General features: G+C 30.0%; 2 protein-coding genes across 4 annotated transcripts; both read left to right on the top strand.

The window, feature by feature from the left end:
* The first annotated feature begins 15,171 nt into the window (after window positions 1-15,171).
* LOC124941549 (IQ domain-containing protein IQM4-like) lies at window positions 15,172-17,813 on the top strand. Its single transcript, XM_047481888.1, has 8 exons — window positions 15,172-15,435; window positions 15,646-15,997; window positions 16,084-16,264; window positions 16,356-16,444; window positions 16,526-16,613; window positions 16,701-16,931; window positions 17,016-17,117; window positions 17,212-17,813. The coding sequence occupies exons 2-8, from the start codon at window positions 15,651-15,653 to the stop codon at window positions 17,602-17,604; spliced, it is 1,431 nt and encodes a 476-aa protein (XP_047337844.1). The 5' UTR covers window positions 15,172-15,435; window positions 15,646-15,650; the 3' UTR covers window positions 17,605-17,813.
* Window positions 17,814-19,044: 1,231 nt separating this feature from the next.
* LOC124941473 (DNA repair protein recA homolog 3, mitochondrial) lies at window positions 19,045-23,408 on the top strand. Of its 3 annotated transcripts, none has more exons than XM_047481809.1 (8): window positions 19,045-19,243; window positions 19,501-19,558; window positions 19,784-20,001; window positions 20,891-20,978; window positions 21,361-21,521; window positions 21,623-21,769; window positions 21,852-21,986; window positions 22,753-23,408. In XM_047481809.1, exons 1-8 carry the CDS (start codon window positions 19,175-19,177, stop codon window positions 23,161-23,163), a joined length of 1,287 nt encoding a protein of 428 aa, XP_047337765.1. In that variant the 5' UTR covers window positions 19,045-19,174; the 3' UTR covers window positions 23,164-23,408. The 3 variants fall into 3 exon arrangements, with proteins under 3 accessions (XP_047337765.1, XP_047337763.1, XP_047337764.1); XM_047481807.1 differs by having other exon boundaries at window positions 21,361-21,533; XM_047481808.1 differs by having other exon boundaries at window positions 19,046-19,231; window positions 21,361-21,533.
* Window positions 23,409-23,451: the final 43 nt, after the last annotated feature.

Raw genomic sequence — 23,451 nt, 5'->3', positions numbered from 1 at the left:
TTTGGCTTATACCAGTTACATAATTCATAGGTGTCACATTTTTTATTATTTATTGCTCTTCTATCCAATAGTAGATATATTATTGTTTCTTACCTATATAAATATATATATATATATATATATATATCTTTAATTTAGAGATGGATTTAGTATTTAGGGTTTGGGTGAATTTTAACAAAAACTAAGATATGTTTTAAATAATAACGAAAAAATTCTTAAAAAATGAGTGAATAAAGATAAAATTTATTATTTTTTATAATTAAATAAATAAACAGTAAATTATATTAAAATTTTTAAGAAATTAACGATATTATCAAATTTGTACCCTAAAACAAAAATTCGGATTGGGCTGAGCCCTGACCTGTCTCTTCTTTAATTGGGTTGTAGCTGTGTAAATAAAAACAAAATATTTATAAAAAAAACAGTAATCCATCCAACCAAAAGCCAACTAAAATTATACATAATGTCCAAACCGATGTTTGATCTTGGGGTTTTTTTTGTTTTTTTAAAGAATTTTATCTATCACTTTGTATATCTAATTATTATTTTTATATATCAAAATATTAAAATTACTCTTTATTTATTTATCATTATAAAGAGAAAAAATGTTATAGTATTTTTGTCCTTAAGTAGTAAAAAACTATTTTTTTTTAAATCTAATCAAACAGGTTTATTAAGAAAAAAATGTAAAAAAAAAATACAGATATCAAAGGAACTAGTGGAGGATTTATAGTTTGATCGACTGAGCTCTTATTATTTTTAATATTTTTATAAATAGTTATTTTTCATTTTTATTTAATTATGAAGAGCTAGTATGATACTCTACCGTCATGACATTCTGATTTCATTCAAAGCATTTTTACTAGGAATCGAACTCAGAATGTATTCTCTGGATGAAAATAGCATAACCTAACAACTTATGACTCTACTAAATTCATAGCGTACGAATGAAACTTGAGATATTTAATATATATTAGACAAAATTCGTTTCAATTGTAATGCCCTTATAAGTTACCGAAAAGTGTGTCTAACCCCCAAAATGAGCCCAGACACTTGAGTTGTATTAATGTAATTTGAGTCATTTTTGTGCAAATTATGTCTATATTTGAACTCTTTTTCATGTTAAATTTTGCCTTTTTTTTCATAATTCTTTAACCATTAAAATAGATAATCATTATTTAAGATGAATGATTGGCTATGAGAGTTCAAATCATGCATACATTGAGTGCAAAATCTTTAAGTCTCTCCCTATTTAACCTTTTGGCCAAACTAGACTAACCTTAAATTAGTATATAGTCATATATAAATATATATATGTATATGATAATATGAAGAAAAATTACAGAGAACCCTCATCACATTTCACATAAACATGGTTGGACATTTATGAAAAATGAAATTATTTAAAAATAAACTATGAAAAAACAGTGTAAGAAAAGTAGCAGCATAACATGCTATTTAATAAATTAATAAAGTTGATATCAACATCTAGGTTATAATAATAGTTTGGACAATAATATCATATTTGGCTTTTGGACAACTATTGATAATCGAGTTTGTGTGGTGTTGTTTCACTAATCAAATTAAATTTAATATTGGACAAGAGTTTATGATGTTCAACAAACCATTATTAACATTTGATATCAATTATGAAAGCCAAATGATACTATATTACATTATTGAGATATGAAACAAAAAAAATGAAGAAAAAAATCCTATTAATAATATAAATTGAGTCTCAACTATTGAACCACCAAATGAGATCTCTGTTACCAAAGTAATTATATTTTTTATTCAAAAAAAAAAGTAATTATATTTTTAGTATTTTTTTTTTTTAAAGATTCCCTCCCTTGGAGGGCACAAATGAGATACTAAAGTGTCTATGTGCCCCCTCTCAAACTAGGGATAAAAAAGTAATTTGTTTTTTAATTATTATCGTATGAAAGGCACATAATCAAATTGGTAATAGGGATCCCATGTAATATTCAATACCATACAAGAGCTCATTGATTTATTTATATTATTAAAACTTAAATAATCTATTTTTTATTAAATAATATGTATAAAAAATATCCAATAAAAAAAATCCAAATAACCCAATATCAAACCAGCTCCAATTGTAATTTTGTGTGTGTATTTTTTTTGCAATACAAACTAAACTAAATATTAATAAATTAAGAAGTGACATTAAGTGAAAAACATATGGGCAAATCATGAATATAATGAAATACAAATCTCAATAGAGAGAACAATAATGATGATTTAGGACATTTAAGTCTATTGGCCAGCCAGATCTAATCATTAATAGACAATTAGAAGATATTCAATAATTGGCAAGGAATTCCATGTTAGGATTTGTATCTCCCAAATTCGACCTGTTTGAAAACAATATGTAAAAACACAAGAAAGAAGAACACAAGAACACACAGATTTACAGTGGTTCACTCAAATTGAGCTACATCCACTTCAGCCACCACCAGATTTACTATGAAGAAGAAGAAGGAATACAGAGTTTTTGCCTCACACTTTATCTCTCTAGAATTATGTCTCTCCAAATGTAAACCCTTAATAATTACATATTTATAGGGTAAACATTCAGGTAATAAACCTAAATAACTTTGGTCAGGCCCAAGCCCAAAAACAAAAAAGATAAACCCAATAAACTCTAATTAACAATGTAGAGTTTATTATAAGTGTAGGCTCCATAACTCAACAATCTCCCACTTGGAGACTAACTTCATCATCTCTCGATCGGTAGTGGCTTTCCATTCGGTTTCTTAACGAAGAAGACCAACTGAAGTTGCACACAACTTCAGTTTCTCATTTGTCACAGTTTTCGTCAACATATCAGCTGGATTCTCACTCCCGGGAATCTTCTCAAGAGCTAATACTCCATCTTCTAAAGTTGACCGGATGAAATGATAACGAACTTGTATATGCTTCGTCCTGCCATGATAAATAGGATTCTTTGCCAAATGAATGACACTCTGACTGTCGCATCGCAACACACTTCCCTCGTAGTCTTGACCCAATTCTCGCAAAAAGGGTTGTAACCACATCATCTCCTTAGCAGTTTCTGTCACAGCAACATACTCTGCTTCACAACTAGAAAAAGCAACAATCTTCTGCAATTTTGATACCCAACTGATTGCAGTACCTCCCAGAGTATAAATGTACCTTGTTGTGCTCTTCCTACTATCAACATCACCACCATTGTCAGCATCAACATATCCTTCTAAACCCATATTAGACTTTCAAAAACATAAAGCGAGACCCGTACTTCCTCTTAAGTATCGTAGTATCCACTTTACTGCTTCCCAATGTTGTCTACCCGGATTGCTCATGAATCTGCTAACAACTCCCACTGCATGTGCTATGTCTGGTCTTGTGCAAACCATCGCATACATAATACAACCAATGACAGAGGCATACGGAACAGTTGCCATGTAATTTTTCTCCTCCTCTGTTGAAGGCGAATGATCTTTAGATAGTCTGAAGTGACTAGCTAAGAGGGTAGTAACTGGTTTTGCATCATACAAGTTGAACCTGCTAAGAACTTTCTTCACATATTCTTCTTGTGAAAGCTTGAGAACTTCTTCATCCCTGAAAATTCTCATCCCAAGGATTTGTTTTGCAGCACCCAAATCCTTCATTGCAGACTCCCACTTAACCGATTCATCACACTGTTTTGCTTCTTCATAATATTCAGGTTCACCTCTATCTGTCAACAAGATATAGTTCAGAGATGGAGACCATCTCTCAACTGGTCTTCGATTTCTTGACGATCTTCTCAACTGTATAACCGATGTTTGCTGATTTACCTCTGGGGCCACGTTCTCAACGATTTCATCTTGAACAACACATTGTTCTTCTTCGACAACCGGTATATATTCAGCTGAAAATTGTCTCAAATCGGCTGTACTAGTCTCTTCCAACTTGGAATCACCATCTGATGTCTTCCCAACACAATCTTTGTAGAGAACCTGTTCATTGAAGATAACATTTCTACTACGAATGATCTTCCGATTTTGATTATCCCAGAAATGATAACCAAACTCGATATCACCATAACCAATAAAAAAACATTTATTAGACTTTGGATCAAGCTTGCTCCTATCACATTCATTAATATGAACATATGATAAACAACCAAACACTTTCAAATAAGAAAGATTTACCTTTTTATTGCTCCAAGCTTCTTCAGGAATTCTGAATTCAAGAGGAACAGAGGGTCCCCTGTTTATCAAATAGGCAGCAGTATTAATAGCTTCTGCCCAGAAGGTTTTAGGCAGCCCTGCATGCAATCTCATGCTTCTAGCACGCTCGTTCAATGTTCGATTCATTCTTTTAGCTACTCCATTCTCTTGAGGCGTTCGGGGAACAGTCTTCACCATACTAATCTCATTCTCAGCACAATACTCTTTGAAATCTGAATTGATATATTCACCTCCGTTGTCGGATCTCAAGCACTTAACTTTCTGATTTGTTTCATTTTCAACCAAAGCCTTCCACTTCTTGAAAATAGCAAATACTTCAGACTTGTGCTTCATAAAGTAAACCCATACTTTTCTTGTTGAATCATCTATAAAAGTCACATAGTAGTATGATCCGCCAATAGAAGAAACAGGTGCAGGTCCCCACACATCAGTGTGTACCAACTTAGTCTTTCTTTCTTGAGCTCCTTCCCAGTTTTTAAGAAACTGACTCGTTTATGTTTTTCAAGAATGCAGTTTTCACATAACTGATGTTCAACAGACTTCAGTTCTGGAATCTGTCCATTCTTCAAAATAATTTTCATCCCTTTTTCGCTCATATGGCCCAACCTGCAATGCCATAGCTCACTGTTCTTCGAGTCATCAATTACAGCAGCAATTGTTTCTCTGCAAGTTGAAGTCGTGTATAACGTTCCAGTTTTGTGACCTCGAGCAACAACAATTGCTCCTTTAGTCACCTTCCATGCACCATTTCCACAACTGAAATTGTGACCTTCTTCATCAAGTTGTGTAACAAAAATTAGATTGCGCAACCTGGAATGTGTCTCACCTTATTAATCTTCCAAACACAACCATTTGCCATCTTCAATTTGATGTCCCCCATGCCAACAATATCCAATGGCTCACCATCTGCGAGATAATCTTTCCCACAGTTTCCAGCCATATAATTCTCCATTAATTCTTTGTGGGCAGTGGTGTGGAAAGACGCTCCCGAGTCCAAAACCCATGAATCTATCGGGCTATCAACAGACAGAAGTAACGCATCAGTGACAGATTCTGTAACAACGTTGGCTGCATCATTTTTATCATCACCATTTTTCTTCGGTGTTTTGCAGTTCCTCTTTAAATGACCCTGTTTACCGCAATTCCAACACTCAAATGTCCGCCCAGACTTGGACTGACTCCTCCTGCTCCTTGACATAGATATGCTCTTACCTCGGTTGAAATTTCTATCATTACCTCTTCCCCTGTTTTCCACATTCAGAGCAGAACCTTTGAATGTTTCACCAGAATCAATTTTACGAACCTCTTCAGCAAGAATACGATCTCTAACTTCAACAAATTTCAGTTTAGCATTTCCAACTGAATTACTAATTGCTGCCCTCATAGGTTCCCAACTATTTGGTAGAGATGCTAACAAAATCAGGTCACTAACTTCATCCCCAAAATCAATCTCAACAGATAGCAATTGATTCACAATTGTATTGAATTCATTCAAATGAGTAGTGACAGAAGTACCATCAACCATTCTTAAGTAAAAAAGTCTTTTCATTAAGTGTACCTTGTTGTTAGCAGATGGTTTCTCATACATATCAGAAAGAGCTTTCATCAGACCCATGATGGTCTTCTCCTTTGCTACATTGTGAGCAACTGTCTTGGCTAGCGTCAATCGGACAACTCTCAAAACCTGTCTATCAAGGAGTTTCCATTCAGCTTCATCCATCTTCTCTGGTTTCTCACTCAAAGGAACATGAAGCTTCTTTCCATAGAGATAATCTTCAATCTGCATTCTCCAGAAGGCATAATCTGTTCCATCAAATCTTCCAATCCCATGTCCTATACTGTTCTCACTTGCCATTGTTCCCAATGCTCAGATCTAGCCTAGTTGCTCTAATACCAGTTGTTAGGATTTGTATCTCCCAAATCCGACCTGTTTGAAAACAATCTGTAAAAACACAAGAAAGAAGAACACAAGAACACACAGATTTATAGTGGTTCACTCAAATTGAGCTACATCCACTTCAGCCACCACCAGATTTACTATGAAGAAGAAGAATGAATACAGAGTTTTTGCCTCACACTTTATCTCTCAAGAATTCTGTCTCTCCAAATGTAAACCCTTAATAATTACATATTTATAGGGTAAACATTCAGGTAATAAACCTAAATAACTTTGGTCAGGCCCAAGCTCAAAACCAAAAAAGATAAACCCAATAAACTCTAATTAATAATGTAGAATTTATTATAAGTGTAGGCTCCATAACTCAACATTCTATCTACATCTATAGAACATAACAAAAGAGAAAAGAAAAAGAAATTTCATCATCAAACTGCATTAAAAGTGACTTGTTGAAAAAATTAATGTTGTTATTTATGGATAGCTCAATTTGCTGACTCATCACAAGAGAACTATTTGAAATTCTAAAATAAAATTAGGAAAACTTCATGACCATCTAGTACAAAATGACCATAATTTTTTATAACAACTCTTTAATAATTTGTTTCATCAAAAGAATCTATAGTGAATTGGACTTTAGTTTGTGTTTTAAAACGTGGTTGGTATAATTTAGAGAATGGAACGTTCACCGACTTAATGACAGATCCAGAAAATTAGACTTGGGGTGTACTTCAAATTTTTTTGTGCGGGCTTAAATAAATAAAATAAAAATTATAGATAAAATGAGTGAATGAATTTGAATTTTTTCATTTTTTAAAATTAGATAAGCAAATATTAAATTAAATTGAAAAAAAATTAAAACATTACGAATAATATCACATTTTTACTATAAAAATCAAATAAAATAGATTCAACTTTGATCGGCTCCATCTATTAGAATTTTTCTTTTGCAAACATATATTTTTTGTTAGCATTAATTGTACAAGAAATAACATGTTACATAACAACCTAATTAATTTGAAATTGATGTAAGGAAATATATAAAATTAAGTGGGTCTTAGAATGTGGATGGAATATAAATGATACAAGAAGTTGTCCATAATCTGTTTAATGCACTTGTCTTTGGTTGGAATAACAGAAAAGACAAATTGGGTGTGAGTTTGAGTGAAGAAAGATTTTTTTTTTTTTTTTTCAAAATGAGTGTTCAAATATAATTTTTTATAAAAAAATCTGAAACTATAAATTGATTTGAATATTGTATGTTGTTTTGTGCATTGTGATTTATATTATGTTGATCTTAGTTATGTTTTTAACTATAATTCCGTTTCTTTATTCGATTTGATTTTGTTTGTAATATGGTACATGGTAAAATATATCGGTTTTTTATCTATATTTTTAAGTGTAAATATTTTTATCGTTGTTAAAACGACGTATTTATTTATTTATAGCACGCAAACAAATTATTTGAAATACAAAGTTAAAATAATTTGTCATAAAATTATTATCAATATTTAAGCAAACTATTCTAGTTATTCGTAATCAACCAGATTGTTAGATTGGATAAAGAGTTGTAACAAGTTCACATATATTTACATTTGAAAATGTTTTGAAAAAGAAAATTCATGTATTCCTAATTTGCAGCATGAAAATAGAAGAAGACCAATCATACCTAACACATTATCAGATTTTTATAATTTGCATATTGAAAAATCAAAAAATAATAACACTAATTTAAAATGATATAAATAAATATTTGTGTTGAAATATTTATTTAGACTAATGTGCAAGAGACCTCATTCAAACCCAAACCCTTGTAGATCCTGGTGGAAACTTCTTACTATAAATTTTTTTATTAAAAAAGAGTAGAAAAGTTGAATAGATATTTTCATAACTTGAAAGTTGAGTCAATAAATATGAATCCGTACAAAAATCAATAATTAATATTATTTTAGCTTATCTTATAATTGGCCTACTGCAACAGGGCACGTGAGAGTCTTGTAAATTAATGACTTTTACTATTTTTTTAATCTTTTAGTTTATAATGATAAATATTTTAAAATATGATCTTAAACTTCAATTTGTGCATTTAACATAGTTTGACTATTGAAATTTAGGCTGAATATTAAAAACCGTTCGAATAGTAAAGTAAAACTATTATACCAACTTAATAATATAAACCCAACAAAAAAAATTTGATTTATCAGACATATGATTTTGACAAGTAAAAAATCGATATATTATAAATATGTAGTTTATTCTAATAATTGAATCAAACTCATCCACACTAAATATATTATTGACAATATTATCTTTTGTCTATGTTTAATAAATATGTTTAAATTAGTTATTATTTTGGAGTTTTATAGTTAATTTGTTTAAATTAATATAAAAGTTGAATACAATTAGTTTACGAAATGATTAAATATGAAGGATTAGATGTATAGATCAATATCTATATATATACAGTGATGCTTAATTTAAAGTGTCCAGATTGCCGGGTCGAGAGCTGTGGTTAATTTGGATACTTGGGTCGGATTGTGGGTTGACCCGCCTTTAAATTTAAAACGGTTAAAAATAAAATTAAAGATGCTAGAGGTATGTTTCGAATTTGCAACCTAACAAAACAAGTACAACTCTTTAACCAACTAGGCTACAAAGACTTTATATTTTAAATTCATCACCAAATTTGATAAACGCGGGACGTTTTAATATTAATATAAGTTCAACTTTTTAACTAACTAATCTATATATATATAATGATGTTTACTTTTTAAAGTGTCCGGATTGTAGGTCGAGAGCTGTGGTTAATTTGGATACTTGGGTCGGATTGTGGGTTGACCCGCCTTTAAATTTAAAACAGTTATAAATAAAATAAAAAATGCTAGAGGTATGTTTCGAACTTGCAACCTAACAAAAACAAATACAACTCTTTAACCAACTAGGCTACAAAGACTTTATATTTTAAATTCATCACCAAATTTGATAAACGCGGGACGTTTTAATATTAATATAAGTTCAACTTTTTAACTAACTAATCTATATATATATATATATATAATGATGTTTAATTTTTAAAGTTTCCGGATTGCCGGGTCGAGAGCTGTGGTTAATTTGAATACTTGGGTCGGATTGTGGGTTGACCCGTCTTTAAATTTAAAAAGGTTAAAAGTAAAATTAAAGATGTTAGAGGTATGTTTCAAACTTGCAACCTAACAAAACAAGTACAACTCTTTAACCAACTAGGCTACAAAGACTTTAAATTTTACATTCATCACCAAATTTGATAAACGCGGGACGTTTTAATATTAATATAAGTTCAACTTTTTAACTAACTAATCTATATATATAATGATGTTTACTTTTTAAAGTGTCCGGATTGTCGGGTCGAGAGCTGTGGTTAATTTGGATACTTGGGTCGGATTGTGGGTTGACCCGCCTTTAAATTTAAAATGGTTATAAATAAAATAAAATATGCTAGAGGTATGTTTCGAACTTGCAACCTAACAAAAACAAGTACAACCTTTTACCAACTAGGCTACTAAGACTTTATATTTTAAATTCAACACCAAATTTGATGAACGCGAGACGTTTTAACATTAATATAAATTCATTTTTTAACTAACTAATATATATATATATATATATATATATATATATAATGATGTTGAGTTAATGGATACTTGGGTCGGAATGTGGGTTGACCCACCCATAAACTTAAAACGATTAAAAATAAAATTAAAAATGTTATCCGTAATTTTTTTCACGGTTTTTTATATTATTAATCGTGCAAATGCACGGGATAAATGCTAGTATATCATAGAATTTATTAAACAAATCCGATACCTCCGATCCATATATTATATATTATATATTATATATTATATATTATATATTATCTATTATCTATTATCTATTATCTATTATCTATTATCTATTATCGAATGCATTTTCTTGATTTAATATAACTAACATAATATAAACACATTTAAAATTATAAATAAATAAAAAAACTACCCAATTTGATCAGCAATCACTCCTAATTTTATTTGTTCCATTCAATACTTATAATAATAATATATATTTTTTTAAACTTGTAGAATCTATTGTTTAAACTTTAAATATAAGACATTATTGCTCCACCAAGATAGCTCAGTGATAAGATGCGACTTAAGAGACCAAAATGTCTTGGTTCGATTTTATCTGGAAGCGCTTTGAGTTTAAGTATGGATCATACTTGTGGGGGTGTCATGTTAGTTCTCTTTTAATAAAAAATAAAATAAAAAAAACTCTGTAAGTAAGACTCTTTTTATGTGATTTAAATGAACTAACTAGTATACTTAATTGTAAGTTTATTTATAATATATATATATATATATTATGATAAAATAAAAATGTATATACTTTTGGATCTATGAAATGGTATTTATCCTTTCATTCTATAACTTTTGAGTTCAAAAATTCTCACATGGTTCAACATTGTTCGATTAAAAAACACTAAACACATGTAAAATAATCTAAAATATATTAAAAAGACTATTTTATAGTTTCACTTACAACAATGCATGTATCATTGAAATTTTCAAAACATTTATTATTTTTTAAGTATAAAACAAATTTCAAGTATTCATCCACTTAATCACGAAATAGCAACCAAATGTGAAAAATTAATTAAAAAATATTTCATATAAATTATGACATAAGTTGTTACAAGTCATTACAGAAATAGAATTCAAAAATCATTTAAAAATATCACAAATAAATGTGCTTACTATAAATAAAATAATAGCTCAAAACCACGAAGTAAAAGACTATGTACTAATAAAAAAAAGAAAAACTAGAAGACCCGTGAATCGAGAGAACTCATCCTCTTAAATCTTCACACATATACCATTTTATAAAAAAAATAACTTAATAATAAATTAAAAAAAATATATTTAATTATTTTCTGACCCTAGTTAAAATTTACTTAGTTATTATTATTATTTGAATTTAGGGAGGTAGTATATATCACGATTTTGGATACTTATTTTTTAAAACTTAAAACATTTTAAATTAGAATTACTTGTGTTTCTGTTTGTACCACACATATATTGCACTAAGGTAGACCTATTTGACTCCATTATAATCTTATATGCGCCTTAATTTTTTACAACGATAAGATTAATGCAATCATCAAAACTCGAAAAATAATAATTGCCCAAATTTTAATAACCTGCTTATTAATGTTAGTTATAACATGCCAATTAGTGCATAATCTTTTAAAAATATATATATATGAAGAAAATGCACAATTGAATATCCTTTTGAGTTTAATATGAATAGGTATCCACTTTCATAGCAGTCATAAATAGAATTCCGCTCAGCTATTTATTTATTAATTTTTAAAATTAAAGTAAATCTTCATACAGTATTTGGACTTTTTTTAGAGGGTCAAAAAAGTTGAGAAATACGTCCTTACGTGTTTTTGACTATTCCTAATTTCCCTTTTACACGAGCCAAACCATTAAATTTAGGGTTAGTTAGTTTTGGCTCTTAACCATGCATGTACTACAAGAAAATTGATAATTGCATTATATTCGATTTTATTAAACTCACCCACTTTTACATTGTCTTTATGCAGACCCTCCTATGAAGCATGTCTGGTTCAATTGAATGATTTTCAAGTATTTGTTTAGTTATTAAAAAATTTGGATTGAAACGACCTAGGTTAAGAATTGTGTTTTCTTAATAGTCCGAAATACATATAAAACAGTGGCACAATCAAAAACTTTAAAACATAAGTCTTTGTCTTGAAATTCGGGCAAGTTTGGTATTTGACTAGAATTTTGGATAATTATTTTGACTTTTTTTTTGTGGGCTATAAAAGAAATGGTGGAACATTCAATCCTCATAATCGTTAAGTTAAATGTATATAATTTATAATGTTATTATTCTGACTTTTTTTGAGATTTTTTAAAAAAAGCAGTGAATTCAACGAAGGAGCTAATTGTCTTTCTCGAATATCAATAAACTCGATAATTTGTTGGGCGGTGTGTTTGTATTTTTATTTTTGTAATTTTTTTTTATTTTTTATCAAATCATATTTGTATAATTGTGTTTAAACCAATCTCATCATTCTTTATTAACATGAACCATTTAATAAAACATTTGTTTTCTTAAAGACTAAAGTTGTTGAGATTGAGGATTTTTTTTTTGTCGGTTAATAAATGTAATTAACAACATAGATGAGATAAATTTATAAAAAATAACACAAAACATGGGAAAATACAAACTTATATATATTTATATTGAATTTAGTGCTATACATGCTTTCCATAACCTTTATATTTATTAAAAATATATATTCAATATAGCTAGTATAATCTTTACAATTATGCACTGCTTCACCTTTATTTTAACTTTATATTAATTAGAGCTTAATTAATAAAGAAATATGTATATATGTTATGCCATCAAAATTGAAATATCATTTAAGAAATCAGTATAATGAAAAAATATAGTATGGTAGTATGCACATGAAATATGTACACATCACATACATTTATTTATTTATTTGACCAAACGTGGCCTAGTGGTAGAGTACGTGCATTGAATATCATAAACTCCAATTTTTTTTTTTTGTTTTTGTTTTTTGCATAACCTAAACTCCATTCATACGTAGATTAGTTTAGAAATTTGATTTATTTATTATATTTAGTGGCATATAAAGATTTAATTATTGGTTTTCTCATTTGTTATTAGTGCTAGTTCGATTTTGGGATTTTTTTAATTTTTTTTTTATGTTTTTTTAAATATAAAAAGACATTTGATAATTTATTATTCAAAAATTCTAAATAAATTTTTTTTTATCAAACAATATATTTTTTAAAACATGTAAATCCTAAAAAAAACAGATAAAACAATCTCTAAATGGTGATAAGTCTTCTTGTTGACTTTGTACCTTTTCTGGTCCATTTGTACAGCAATATATTTATAATTAATTCACTAATGAAAACAGAGAATCAAATGATAGTTATAAATATTAAATAAGGGGTAGTTATGCTGTCATTTTAACTTGGTATATATTAAAAAAATTGTAATACAACAAATACAAGAGAAATAAAATAATGGTAATGATTTTTGTATTATAGCACACCTTCATAAAATAAACAAGCTTACAATAATTGAGAGCCATTTTTTAAAGATCTAAGTAGGAAGATTCTAATTTAGTACTTAAGTTATTGCATTTTATATATTGTGTTATTCTAAATTGATTTGTTTTGTTTGAGTTATTTAAATAAAAAATATATATTACGACGTCAACCTTCTTCTTTTAATTAATTAGCAAAATGCTCGTTGATTCAATTTTTATTTGTTTTATGGTAGATCGAATAAACATATTTTTTTATTAAAATTTTCCTAATTTCGTTTGTTGCCTGATGTTTAACAAAATTCTTCAATTTAAAAAAGAAAATGTAAAAATTCTAATGATATACAATATTTGTAGCACACAATTTTTTGCTTTATAGAAGATTTTGACACTTTCATCATAATAATTTTAATCAACTAATAAGTCACTAAATTTAACAACATCTAACCAAAAATAAATAAATAAAATAATAATTATAAAAACTCCCCTTGATAGTGAAAAAATTGACTTTATTTATTTATAATCAACATGGAGAAGTGCTGATGCAAAATGGGGACATGTATTAATAATATACTTTATTCACATTATTTATACATAGTAAATGAAATATTGAAGTTTGAATGATAAAAATGATGTTTTTATTTAATATTTTCTTGATTTTAGGGCTTTTGTCTGGCAGTAGATGAGAGCAGTAGATGAGAACCAACTATATTTAGGCGCGTATTAATTAATGCTAAGTTTGATTCAACTCAAAATTATTATAAAAATATAATAAATAAATAAATATATTAAAAATTTTATATATTTAATTAGGCATGGCAAATGTTCGGGTTTCGGGGACCCGAACCAGACCCAAATTTGCCCCAAAAAATCGGGTATTTAAATTACCCGAAATATCGGTTCGGAACCGATGGGTACCCGGAACCAAACCGGACCTGATTTTTTAAAACGATTTTTTTTAATCATTTAACTACTTTAATATATTTTTACTTTTTTAACATATTTTTATTAGTTAAATATAATTTGAAACAATTTAACGAAATTTAAATTTTTTAACTTAATTTTAAAATATTAATAATACATACAAAAAAAATCAAATTTTTTTAAGATTTAAAAAAAATTAATAAAAGAATATAAAATATTATATTAATTAAAAAAAAACCGTCCTAAATTATATTATAAAAAAATAAATAATATTTATACAAAAATAAAATAAAAATAAAATAAAAGTAAATTAAACAAATATTAATAGTTAAAAACTAATTAACTCTATTCTAATCATCTACCGTCTCATCTTCCTTCTCTTTCTCCAAATGATATTTTTTTTCTTTCATTCTACCACATTTTCATGATAAAAAATAGACCAGTGTTACAAATAGAAAATAAAATAAACGGGAAAAAATTGAAATGGATTATACAAAAAAAAATAGAGACATATTACAATAAAACTAGATGAGTTAAATTTCAGAAAAATCAAACTAGAACAGATCGGTTCCGATTAAAAATTACTCGGAACCAAAAATCAAATAAATTATTCAAACTGATCGGTTCGTTTTCTTCGGGTACCTGCACGGTGGGGCAAAAATGTCATGTCTATATTTAATTTTATTTAGTGTTCGAAACATAATCAATGTAATATCGGAGGAAGACACAGATACCATTTCTGTCCACTACCGGTTAAACCAAAAAAAATTCAATTCAACCACGTATGCTTATATTCAACTTAAACTTATACTTAACCTATTCAATTAAACTTAATTACAATTTCACATAACAGATTATTATGCTAAACGTAAATAAACAATCCCTAACTAATTAATTAAAAACCCTAGAGAGAGAAACTGGTTGACCCTTTGAAGATCTTAGACAGCAGCAGTAAAAGCTTCATAAGCTTACCTTCTTTGACCATATCTTTCTCCCTCTTCTGTATATATCTATCTCACTTGTTTGGTTAGTGCATACAAACAAAGGTTATTGTTTTTCCAAAAGGGAACTTCTGATATATTTCAATCTTTGAATTTATCAAAAAGTTTGAACGAAACCCATCTTTTTGAATTTCAATTTCACATCTCTGTTTCCTGGAAAGAGAGATTTTTTTTTCTCATTCCAAGGCTGCTCATTTGGAATTCCAGTCCATTTGAGACTGTAATCTTTAGGACACTCATTGAAATGGGTATAAAAGAGATGGGAATGAGGTGAGAATGAGACATCTTGCTTTGTACTAATTTCTTCTTTAATTGTATTCATTTAGAGGAATCAAATCAAATCGAATCGAATTCTCAGTTCAGGTAAAGAAAAAGAAAATGACTTGTTTATATGCCTTGAAAGTGTTTGATGTTATGTCTCTATAGGATTTCTATGGTTTATTAACATGTCTGTTCTTTTTAAATTTTGTGTCATGTCAGGACCGATGACATTGAGAACTGATAGCTTTAAGAAATCAGAACCAGGTGTGACAAAACCTAAGAATTCTATTAACTTAAGTGGGTGCAAACCTGTAAGTGTTGATATTATGGAACGAAGTCCTTCATTCAAGAGTTTAGTTCAAGATACAAGGTATTCGGCCAGCCCTGTATTAGTTCCCAGGAATGAAGATAATGATGATTCTTCAATTTCCCTTACGAAACTATCGATATTCTTATCGCCAAAACCTGTTCGCGAGCTTGATGATGCTGCGGTTAAGGTTCAGAAAGTGTATAAGAGTTATCGAACTAGGAGAACCCTTGCTGATTGTGCAGTTGTGGTTGAGGAGCTTTGGTATGTTTGTGTTAAACTTTACAATTTTTGGGTTTCATTCAGATTGATCTATGATTATGGTTTGTAACAAGTTTGTTCTTTTTCAGGTGGAAAGCTTTGGACTTTGCAGAGTTAAAGCGCAATTCTGTTTCATTTTTCGACGGTGAAAAGCATGAAACTGCTGTTTCGAAATGGACAAGGGCTAGGATAAAAGCTTCCAAGGTGGGTAAAGGATTATGCAAAGATGACAAAGCTCAAAAGCTAGCTCTTCAGCATTGGCTTGAAGCTGTAAGTTTTTCAATTGAAAAACTATGTTAGTCTAAAGAAAAGATCAATAGTCATTTTCAAAAAAATGAACTCTTGTTTGTTTCACACGCAGATTGACCCACGCCATCGATATGGACACAATTTGCACTTGTATTATGATTTATGGTTCGAAAGTCAGAGCGCTCAACCGTTCTTCTATTGGTAAGCAATTCAAACAACCCTTTATTTCATCATCAATCGATCATATTTTCTCAAAGTTTTTCGTGTTCTTTGAAAATGAAGGTTGGACATTGGAGATGGGAAGGAACTAAATGTTAAGTCATGCCCAAGGTCCAAGCTGCATAAGCAATGCATCAAGTATCTAGGACCTGTAAGTCAGAATCTTCTTTAAACCATTATGGTGAAAATTTTCGTCGAGTTCTTAATATTGATACATTTTCGCTCAATGGTGTTTCAGAACGAAAGGGAAACTTACGAAGTGATTGTTGAAGATGGAAAACTTATGTACAAGAAAACTGGCATTCTTGTGGAGACATCTGAAGAATCCAAATGGATTTTTGTCCTAAGCACGTCTAGGAATTTGTATGTTGGTCAGAAGAGCAAAGGGAAGTTTCAACATTCGAGTTTCCTAGCCGGTGGAGCCACCACAGCTGCTGGAAGGATGGTTGCTCATGGTGGTGTTCTAGAGGTATGAAACCAACTTGTGACAGTTTTTTGTGTGTATAAATATTCCTTTCCGAGTTGATTCTAAAGTATGGTTTTCTTATTTCAGGCTATTTGGCCTTATAGTGGTCATTATCACCCAACTGAAGAGAACTTTCTTGAGTTCATTAGCTTCCTTGAAGAACACAATGTTGATCTCACAAATGTAAAGGTTAGATAACATATGATAAGCAAAACTAATCAATTTGTTTGTTTTTGGGCTAAAACTGATGGATTTGTTGGGTTTTAATCATTAATTAATGCAGAGATGCGCTATAGACGATGATGATCCTTCAGTTGCAAGTTCGATTGAGTCAAAGGACAGAAAAACTATTGCGAAAGTGGTGGAAGATGTTCAAGAGGAGATAATCGCTAATAAACCTAGGCCAGACGACCCAATATTTGGCTTGGCCAAACGTCTGTCATGCAAATGGTCAACAGGAGCTGGTCCTCGAATCGGTTGTGTTCGTGATTACCCAACCGAGCTTCAATTCCGTGCACTTGAGCATGTTAACCTCTCGCCACGAGTTTCACCAGGGTCCTTTGCTAATTTCGGCCCAATTCCTTCTCCTAGACCAAGTCCTAAAGTTCGTCTCTCACCTAGGATCTCGTATATGGGCCTCCCAAGCCCGAGGACTCCACTTGCTGTGTCTAACTAAACCGAACCAAACTGAACTTGGCGTGGTATGAATGTAGCTAGCCTGTAGAGAACATGAAGTGGCTAACTTTATTTCTTCATTGTTTTGTATGTTTAATTCATTTATTTATAAAAGATGAGGCTCCTTATGCTGTTGTAAAAGGGCCTTACAAAGGTAACAACTTTGTCAATAAAATCAAAGATCAATAATATCTTTAAAATTAATAACTTCATGTCTTATAGTATTGTTATATGTTACAAATTCATTATTTAATGTTAATATCATATTTTAAATAATCAATTAATTGGGAGATTTGTTGTTGTTGATGTGAAACTAGGTTATTTCGAAATACTTATAACTCCTTTTTATTTTTTTTATCACATTATCCTCATTTTAATTATTAAAATTACCTATTTCATAAATTAAAATAATTTTTTATATTAAATTTTATTTTAAATATAAAATAACATTTTAATAATTAAACTAATTATAAATTCAAATAAAATATTTTATTTTATCAAACATTTTTTTTGAAAAAGATTAAAAAAACCAAGATAAAATAAATTTAATAAATATAATTAAACCATATTATTACTAACATTATCTCATCTAAATACATTAAAAAAATGTTTAAATAAATTTAAAAATTATTTTTTTTCAAATCCAAATTCAACTAGAATCTTATCATGATTCCAAATAAAATATAATTTGTGTATTTTCTTTATTGTTTTCCTGATTTATTACTAGTTTATATATAAAAAATAAAAATAAAAACTGATGAGGAAACAGAAAACATTTCATTACCAATTCATGTTTAATAATAATGGTTAGAAAGAGACCTAGTTCAAACTAGCCGACAAAGATCCATTGAGTTATTCTCAACATTCTCATCAGATTTTCCATTAACAATTATTTTGATTTTATAAATATAATATCTCCTTCGGATTCATAATAAATATGCTTCTAAACTAAAATTCAAAATGTATATATAATTAAAATTTGATTAAATTAAATAATAAAAATAAAATAAAATAAATTTAAATATTATTTATTAAAAAAGAATACATATATTATATAATAAATAACAGTTTAATAAATAACAGTTTAAACTTATGAGTTATAACCTCGTAAATTCAAAATATATAATTATAGAATGAATGCAAAACAAAACACGAATTTGAATATTCGTGCTAACACGTCATTACATACGATGCACACATAAAAGTACACGAATCAAGATCCTGACACAATTTTTAATTTTTTTATTAAATTTTATATAATTATTTTAACATAAATATATATTAGATAAAATTAGTATTTGTATTTTAATGTTTATAATCTTTTTATTTGAATGTATAATATTTAAATTATAATTATAGAAGGTAGTTACTTATTTTGAATGAGAATGAAAATGTGTAAATAAGAAATGGGTATAAAGGAAAGGACCCGCAAAAGGAGGAAAAACCCATAAACCCTAAAACACACAAATACCCTCTCTCTTTCTCTCTAGCATTCGTCTACAGAAATTCCATGGTGTTGAAGGGAAAACAAGCTTAATAGTTGATATACCCATTTCTCAATCACTGCTCTGATGTCGAGGCTTTTCAAGAGCGCCTTATCTCTCAGACGTTCACTGTTTTTCACAGAGGTAGTCTTTCTGGTGACTATTTGAATACCCTTTCTTGCTTTTTCAATCTAAAGAGAATGATACTAGCTTCTATTGAAGAAGATTGATCAAGTGCATTTGAAACTTGAATATTGATGGCTGATATAACTTTTTGGTTATTAACTACATGGTTTCTGAAAATCTTTATAAAAGTAGTAAATGTAGTAACTGTAAGGATTAATATGTATGTTCATGAGGTTCTTTTGGGTGGGTGCTTATCAAATTTTAAAATTTTCCTCATTTACGTGCAGGGTATACAGAAATCTATTTGTGCAACTTCTTCACAGTTATGCAATTTTTCTACTAAAGGTATGTATGTATAGTCTTATGAAAGTATTGCACATTGATAATTTGCCTACTTGTTCTTATATTTCACCAGTGTTTTTGTATTATGCATTTAGCTATATTGTGCAGGACTAAGTGAAATTGTTAACATTTATTTATTTTGCATCTGGTATATATTTCTCTAGTGAATATCTGTTTCTGGGACCTTATTTTCAAGTGGAGTAATGGGTTTTTTATGCCATTGTGAAGGTAAAAAGAAAAATAAATCAAGTGGAAGTGACTCAAATGATGAAAATTTGTCCAAAAAAGAGCTGGCCTTACAGCAAGCACTAGACCAGATAACCACCTCATTTGGAAAAGGGTCAATCATGTGGTTGGGTCGAGATGTTGCTTCTAGAGAAGTGCCTGTGGTATCGACAGGGTCTTTTGCTTTGGACATAGCACTTGGAATTGGCGGGTTCCCAAAGGTATGGTGCAAAAGTTTGGTTTATGTAATTAATAATTCTGGATGTTGTAATGCAATGCAACAAATATTTAAGATTCATATAATGAGGTGCCCTGCATATTATGAGGTTGTGTGATGGAGTTTATTTTGTTTTTCAAATAAACCACTTAACCCATCATCTATAATTTCTTTCTATCAAATCACTGGTATCATCAACTAAAATACCAAAACAGCCTTACTTTATTCTTTTATACTATTTTATAATTCTCTGTCATTCTATTACTAGAATATTTGCAACTTCCAAGCTTGCTTTAGGTAAAGTTGATTTATGTTGTGATTGGTTGGAAGAGATGTCTGCTGTAGATGGAAATGTGTAACAGTTAGAAGGAGATGTAGAATGCAAGAAGAGATGAGAAAGGAATGACCTAGGCCAGAGAGACTTGGAGAAATTCTCCATATTCGATATGAAATAGACGAGGCATTAGTGTTTATTTTTCAGCTACAATTTCAACATAATCTTCCAACCCTATCCTCTACTCCTTATATGTATAACCTCACTTTCATATCTAAGTGGGCCTAAACTATTACATAGAACTACTCATGGCCTTGTGGTAAATAACAACTCACAGAAGATAAGACATGTTGTTTCTACACAATGGATGATGTTTTGAGGGTTGTAGATGCATAGCTCTGAGACTATCATAAGTTAATGACTGAAATGTGAAATTAATCAAAATTTCACATGATCTTTCTCCAAGTGTTCTTGACCTGCCTTGATTACTAAGCTGGCTAATAGATGTTTACAACTCAATAATGTGATTTATTTGTTTTTAATTTCACTTAAGATAGTATCAAACTAAAGAACATGCTATTGTGTTAAAAGGAAAGTATTTAACATCCATATGTTTCAGGGACGCGTGGTGGAGATTTATGGTCCAGAGGCTTCTGGTAAAACAACCCTTGCTTTGCATGTGATTGCCGAATCACAGAAACAAGGAGGTAAACTTGTTAAACTAGTTCAATTTTTTTCTAAATTTCTAGTATTAAGGACTTGACTAAAAAGTACATGTTTGTATTACTTTTCGAATTTCGATAAATGCTGGATTTTTGTCCAAATTTCTTGGTTTATTAGTCACTTCCTGCTTATGAAAAGAATCTTCTTGTAAAGCTTGTGTTATACAGATGTAGGACACATGTTATTATAAATAATAGGCTCCAATTTGAAACATTTGTTTCTGTGAGATATCTGATCTGGATGTGGATCTAGATCTCTCATCTTGATGCTTGTAGGTTTTTCTGTAAACTTAATGCCTTATAGTTCTAGTATATCATTTTATTTGAAATTTCATCTTACTGATATTTTCATATTGTTGTAATGTAGGCTGTTGTGTTTTTGTTGATGCGGAGCATGCTCTTGATCCAGCTCTTGCAGAGTCTATTGGTGTAAATACTGAAAACTTGTTACTTTCTCAACCTGATTGTGGCGAACAAGCTCTCAGCCTTGTGGATACCTTAATCAGGAGTGGCTCAGTTGATGTAGTGGTTGTTGACAGTGTTCGTATTGATCTCTTTCCCATTCTCTCACACATAGTCTCTTTCCCATTCTCTCACACATTCTCTTATGCTATCCCTTCCTCTTGTAGGTTGCGGCCCTTGTGCCTAAAGGAGAACTTGATGGAGAGATGGGTGATGCACATATGGCAATGCAAGCTCGATTAATGAGCCAGGCACTTCGCAAGTTGAGCCATTCTTTGTCTTTATCACAAACAGTATTGATATTCATTAATCAGGTAATTAAGTTGTTTTTTTTGTGATGTATCTATCAAGTTTTGTTAATTTTGGTTCATAACATTTTATACATTTACACATCAGGTGAGAGCAAAGTTATCAACTTTTGGCGGCTTTGGTGGGCCCCAAGAAGTTACTTGTGGTGGCAACGCATTGAAATTCTATGCATCGATGCGCCTGAACATCAAGAGAATTGGGCTTGTCAAGAAGGGAGAAGAGGTACTCAATCTTCCTTTTCTATTTGCAACTAAATGTTTCTAAAGTTCCCTTTTACCTCCCCTTCTAAGGACTTGTATTTGGATTTTGTTGGCCTCAAAGATGTTTAAGGTTATCAAATAATAGTGAAAATAGAAAGTGGAATCAAGAGGACAGCAAGGATAAACTGTTTTTTCTTTTCTTTTTTTAAGTGAGTCTCTTTTTTATTAGTCCACAAGTGCAAGTCGAGCTTTCTTTTAAAAAATCGTTACAAACCAAGTCACGACATCTTTTGTCATAAGTTAATCAAACATGAGAGAGTTGTATGGCAAGTCAAAATCAGACAGTAACCCATCATTTTTACAGAACTTGTAGAATCTCATGGCTAAGATACATACATTTATGTTTGATATAAGTTGGGCCTTTTTCTAGGGTTATTTGAATAACCAAGTCGTCATTTCCAAATAATCTTGTTTGATGTAGGTTTATTTGGGTAAAAGGACATTTTGGGTATAAACATATATAGGCGGTGGTGGGGTCAAGTTAGTCTCCTCTAGGAATAAATCCTTGTCAAATATATATGTATATAATACAAAATATTTGGTGTTTTGGGTGATGATTTGAATGACTTTATTTGAATTTAATAAAGTCTGACAGTATCAATCCAGATACAAAAACCCATGTATTTTTCAAATAGTCCAAATGATGGCTTAGTGGGATTTCATGCATTAGAGATCTAATAGCCCAAAACTCTATCAACCAATCTAAGATTGTAATTGTGCATCTGCAGACGGTTGGGAGTCAGGTTCTTGTGAAGATTGTGAAGAACAAACATGCACCTCCTTTCAGAAACGTTGAATTTGAGCTAGAGTTTGGAAAGGGCATATGTCGCGAGTCTGAGCTCATAGAATTAGGATGCAAGCACAAGTTAATTGAAAAATCAGGAGGAGGCTATTACAAAATCAATGGGCAGATGGTTCGTGGTAAAGATAATCTGAAACAATTCCTATCCGATAACACAACCATAAAAGAGGAGCTGACGATGAATCTTAGGGAGAAATTGATAAATTCCAGGTCAGAAAAAGCAAACTTGTCCGAAACAGATGCGGCTGATGATGATGATGAAGTTCCTGAGAAAATCGTCTCAGTTGAATCCGTTGAATCCACTGACGACCAAATCGTATCAGCAGCTGTTGCATAGTTGTTTCTCTACTGATGAATGATGTTTTTTTAGGTAAAAATGAAAAGTTTTGAGATATTGATTGGCCAAATTAAATGTGTTGTTTTGATTGTTCAGTTGTAAGCATTTCTTTTTGTTGATTTAGATTAAAATGAATTTACTTTCTTTTGTATGTCAAAAAATTAATGTAGTACATTTGATTCCATCTATGTTTGTATATAATTAATTAGTATTATTTAATGGTCCTAATCAAGGATTATGAAAAAGTCATCCTTAAACCTAATCCTTAATCTCATCACAGTATTGTTT

This window comes from Impatiens glandulifera, chromosome 6 (genome assembly GCF_907164915.1).
Source record: "Impatiens glandulifera chromosome 6, dImpGla2.1, whole genome shotgun sequence".
Classification (NCBI taxonomy): Eukaryota; Viridiplantae; Streptophyta; class Magnoliopsida; order Ericales; family Balsaminaceae; genus Impatiens; species Impatiens glandulifera.
The sequence above is the reverse complement of the archived record's forward strand: the minus strand, read 5'-3'. Positions and strand labels throughout refer to the sequence as shown.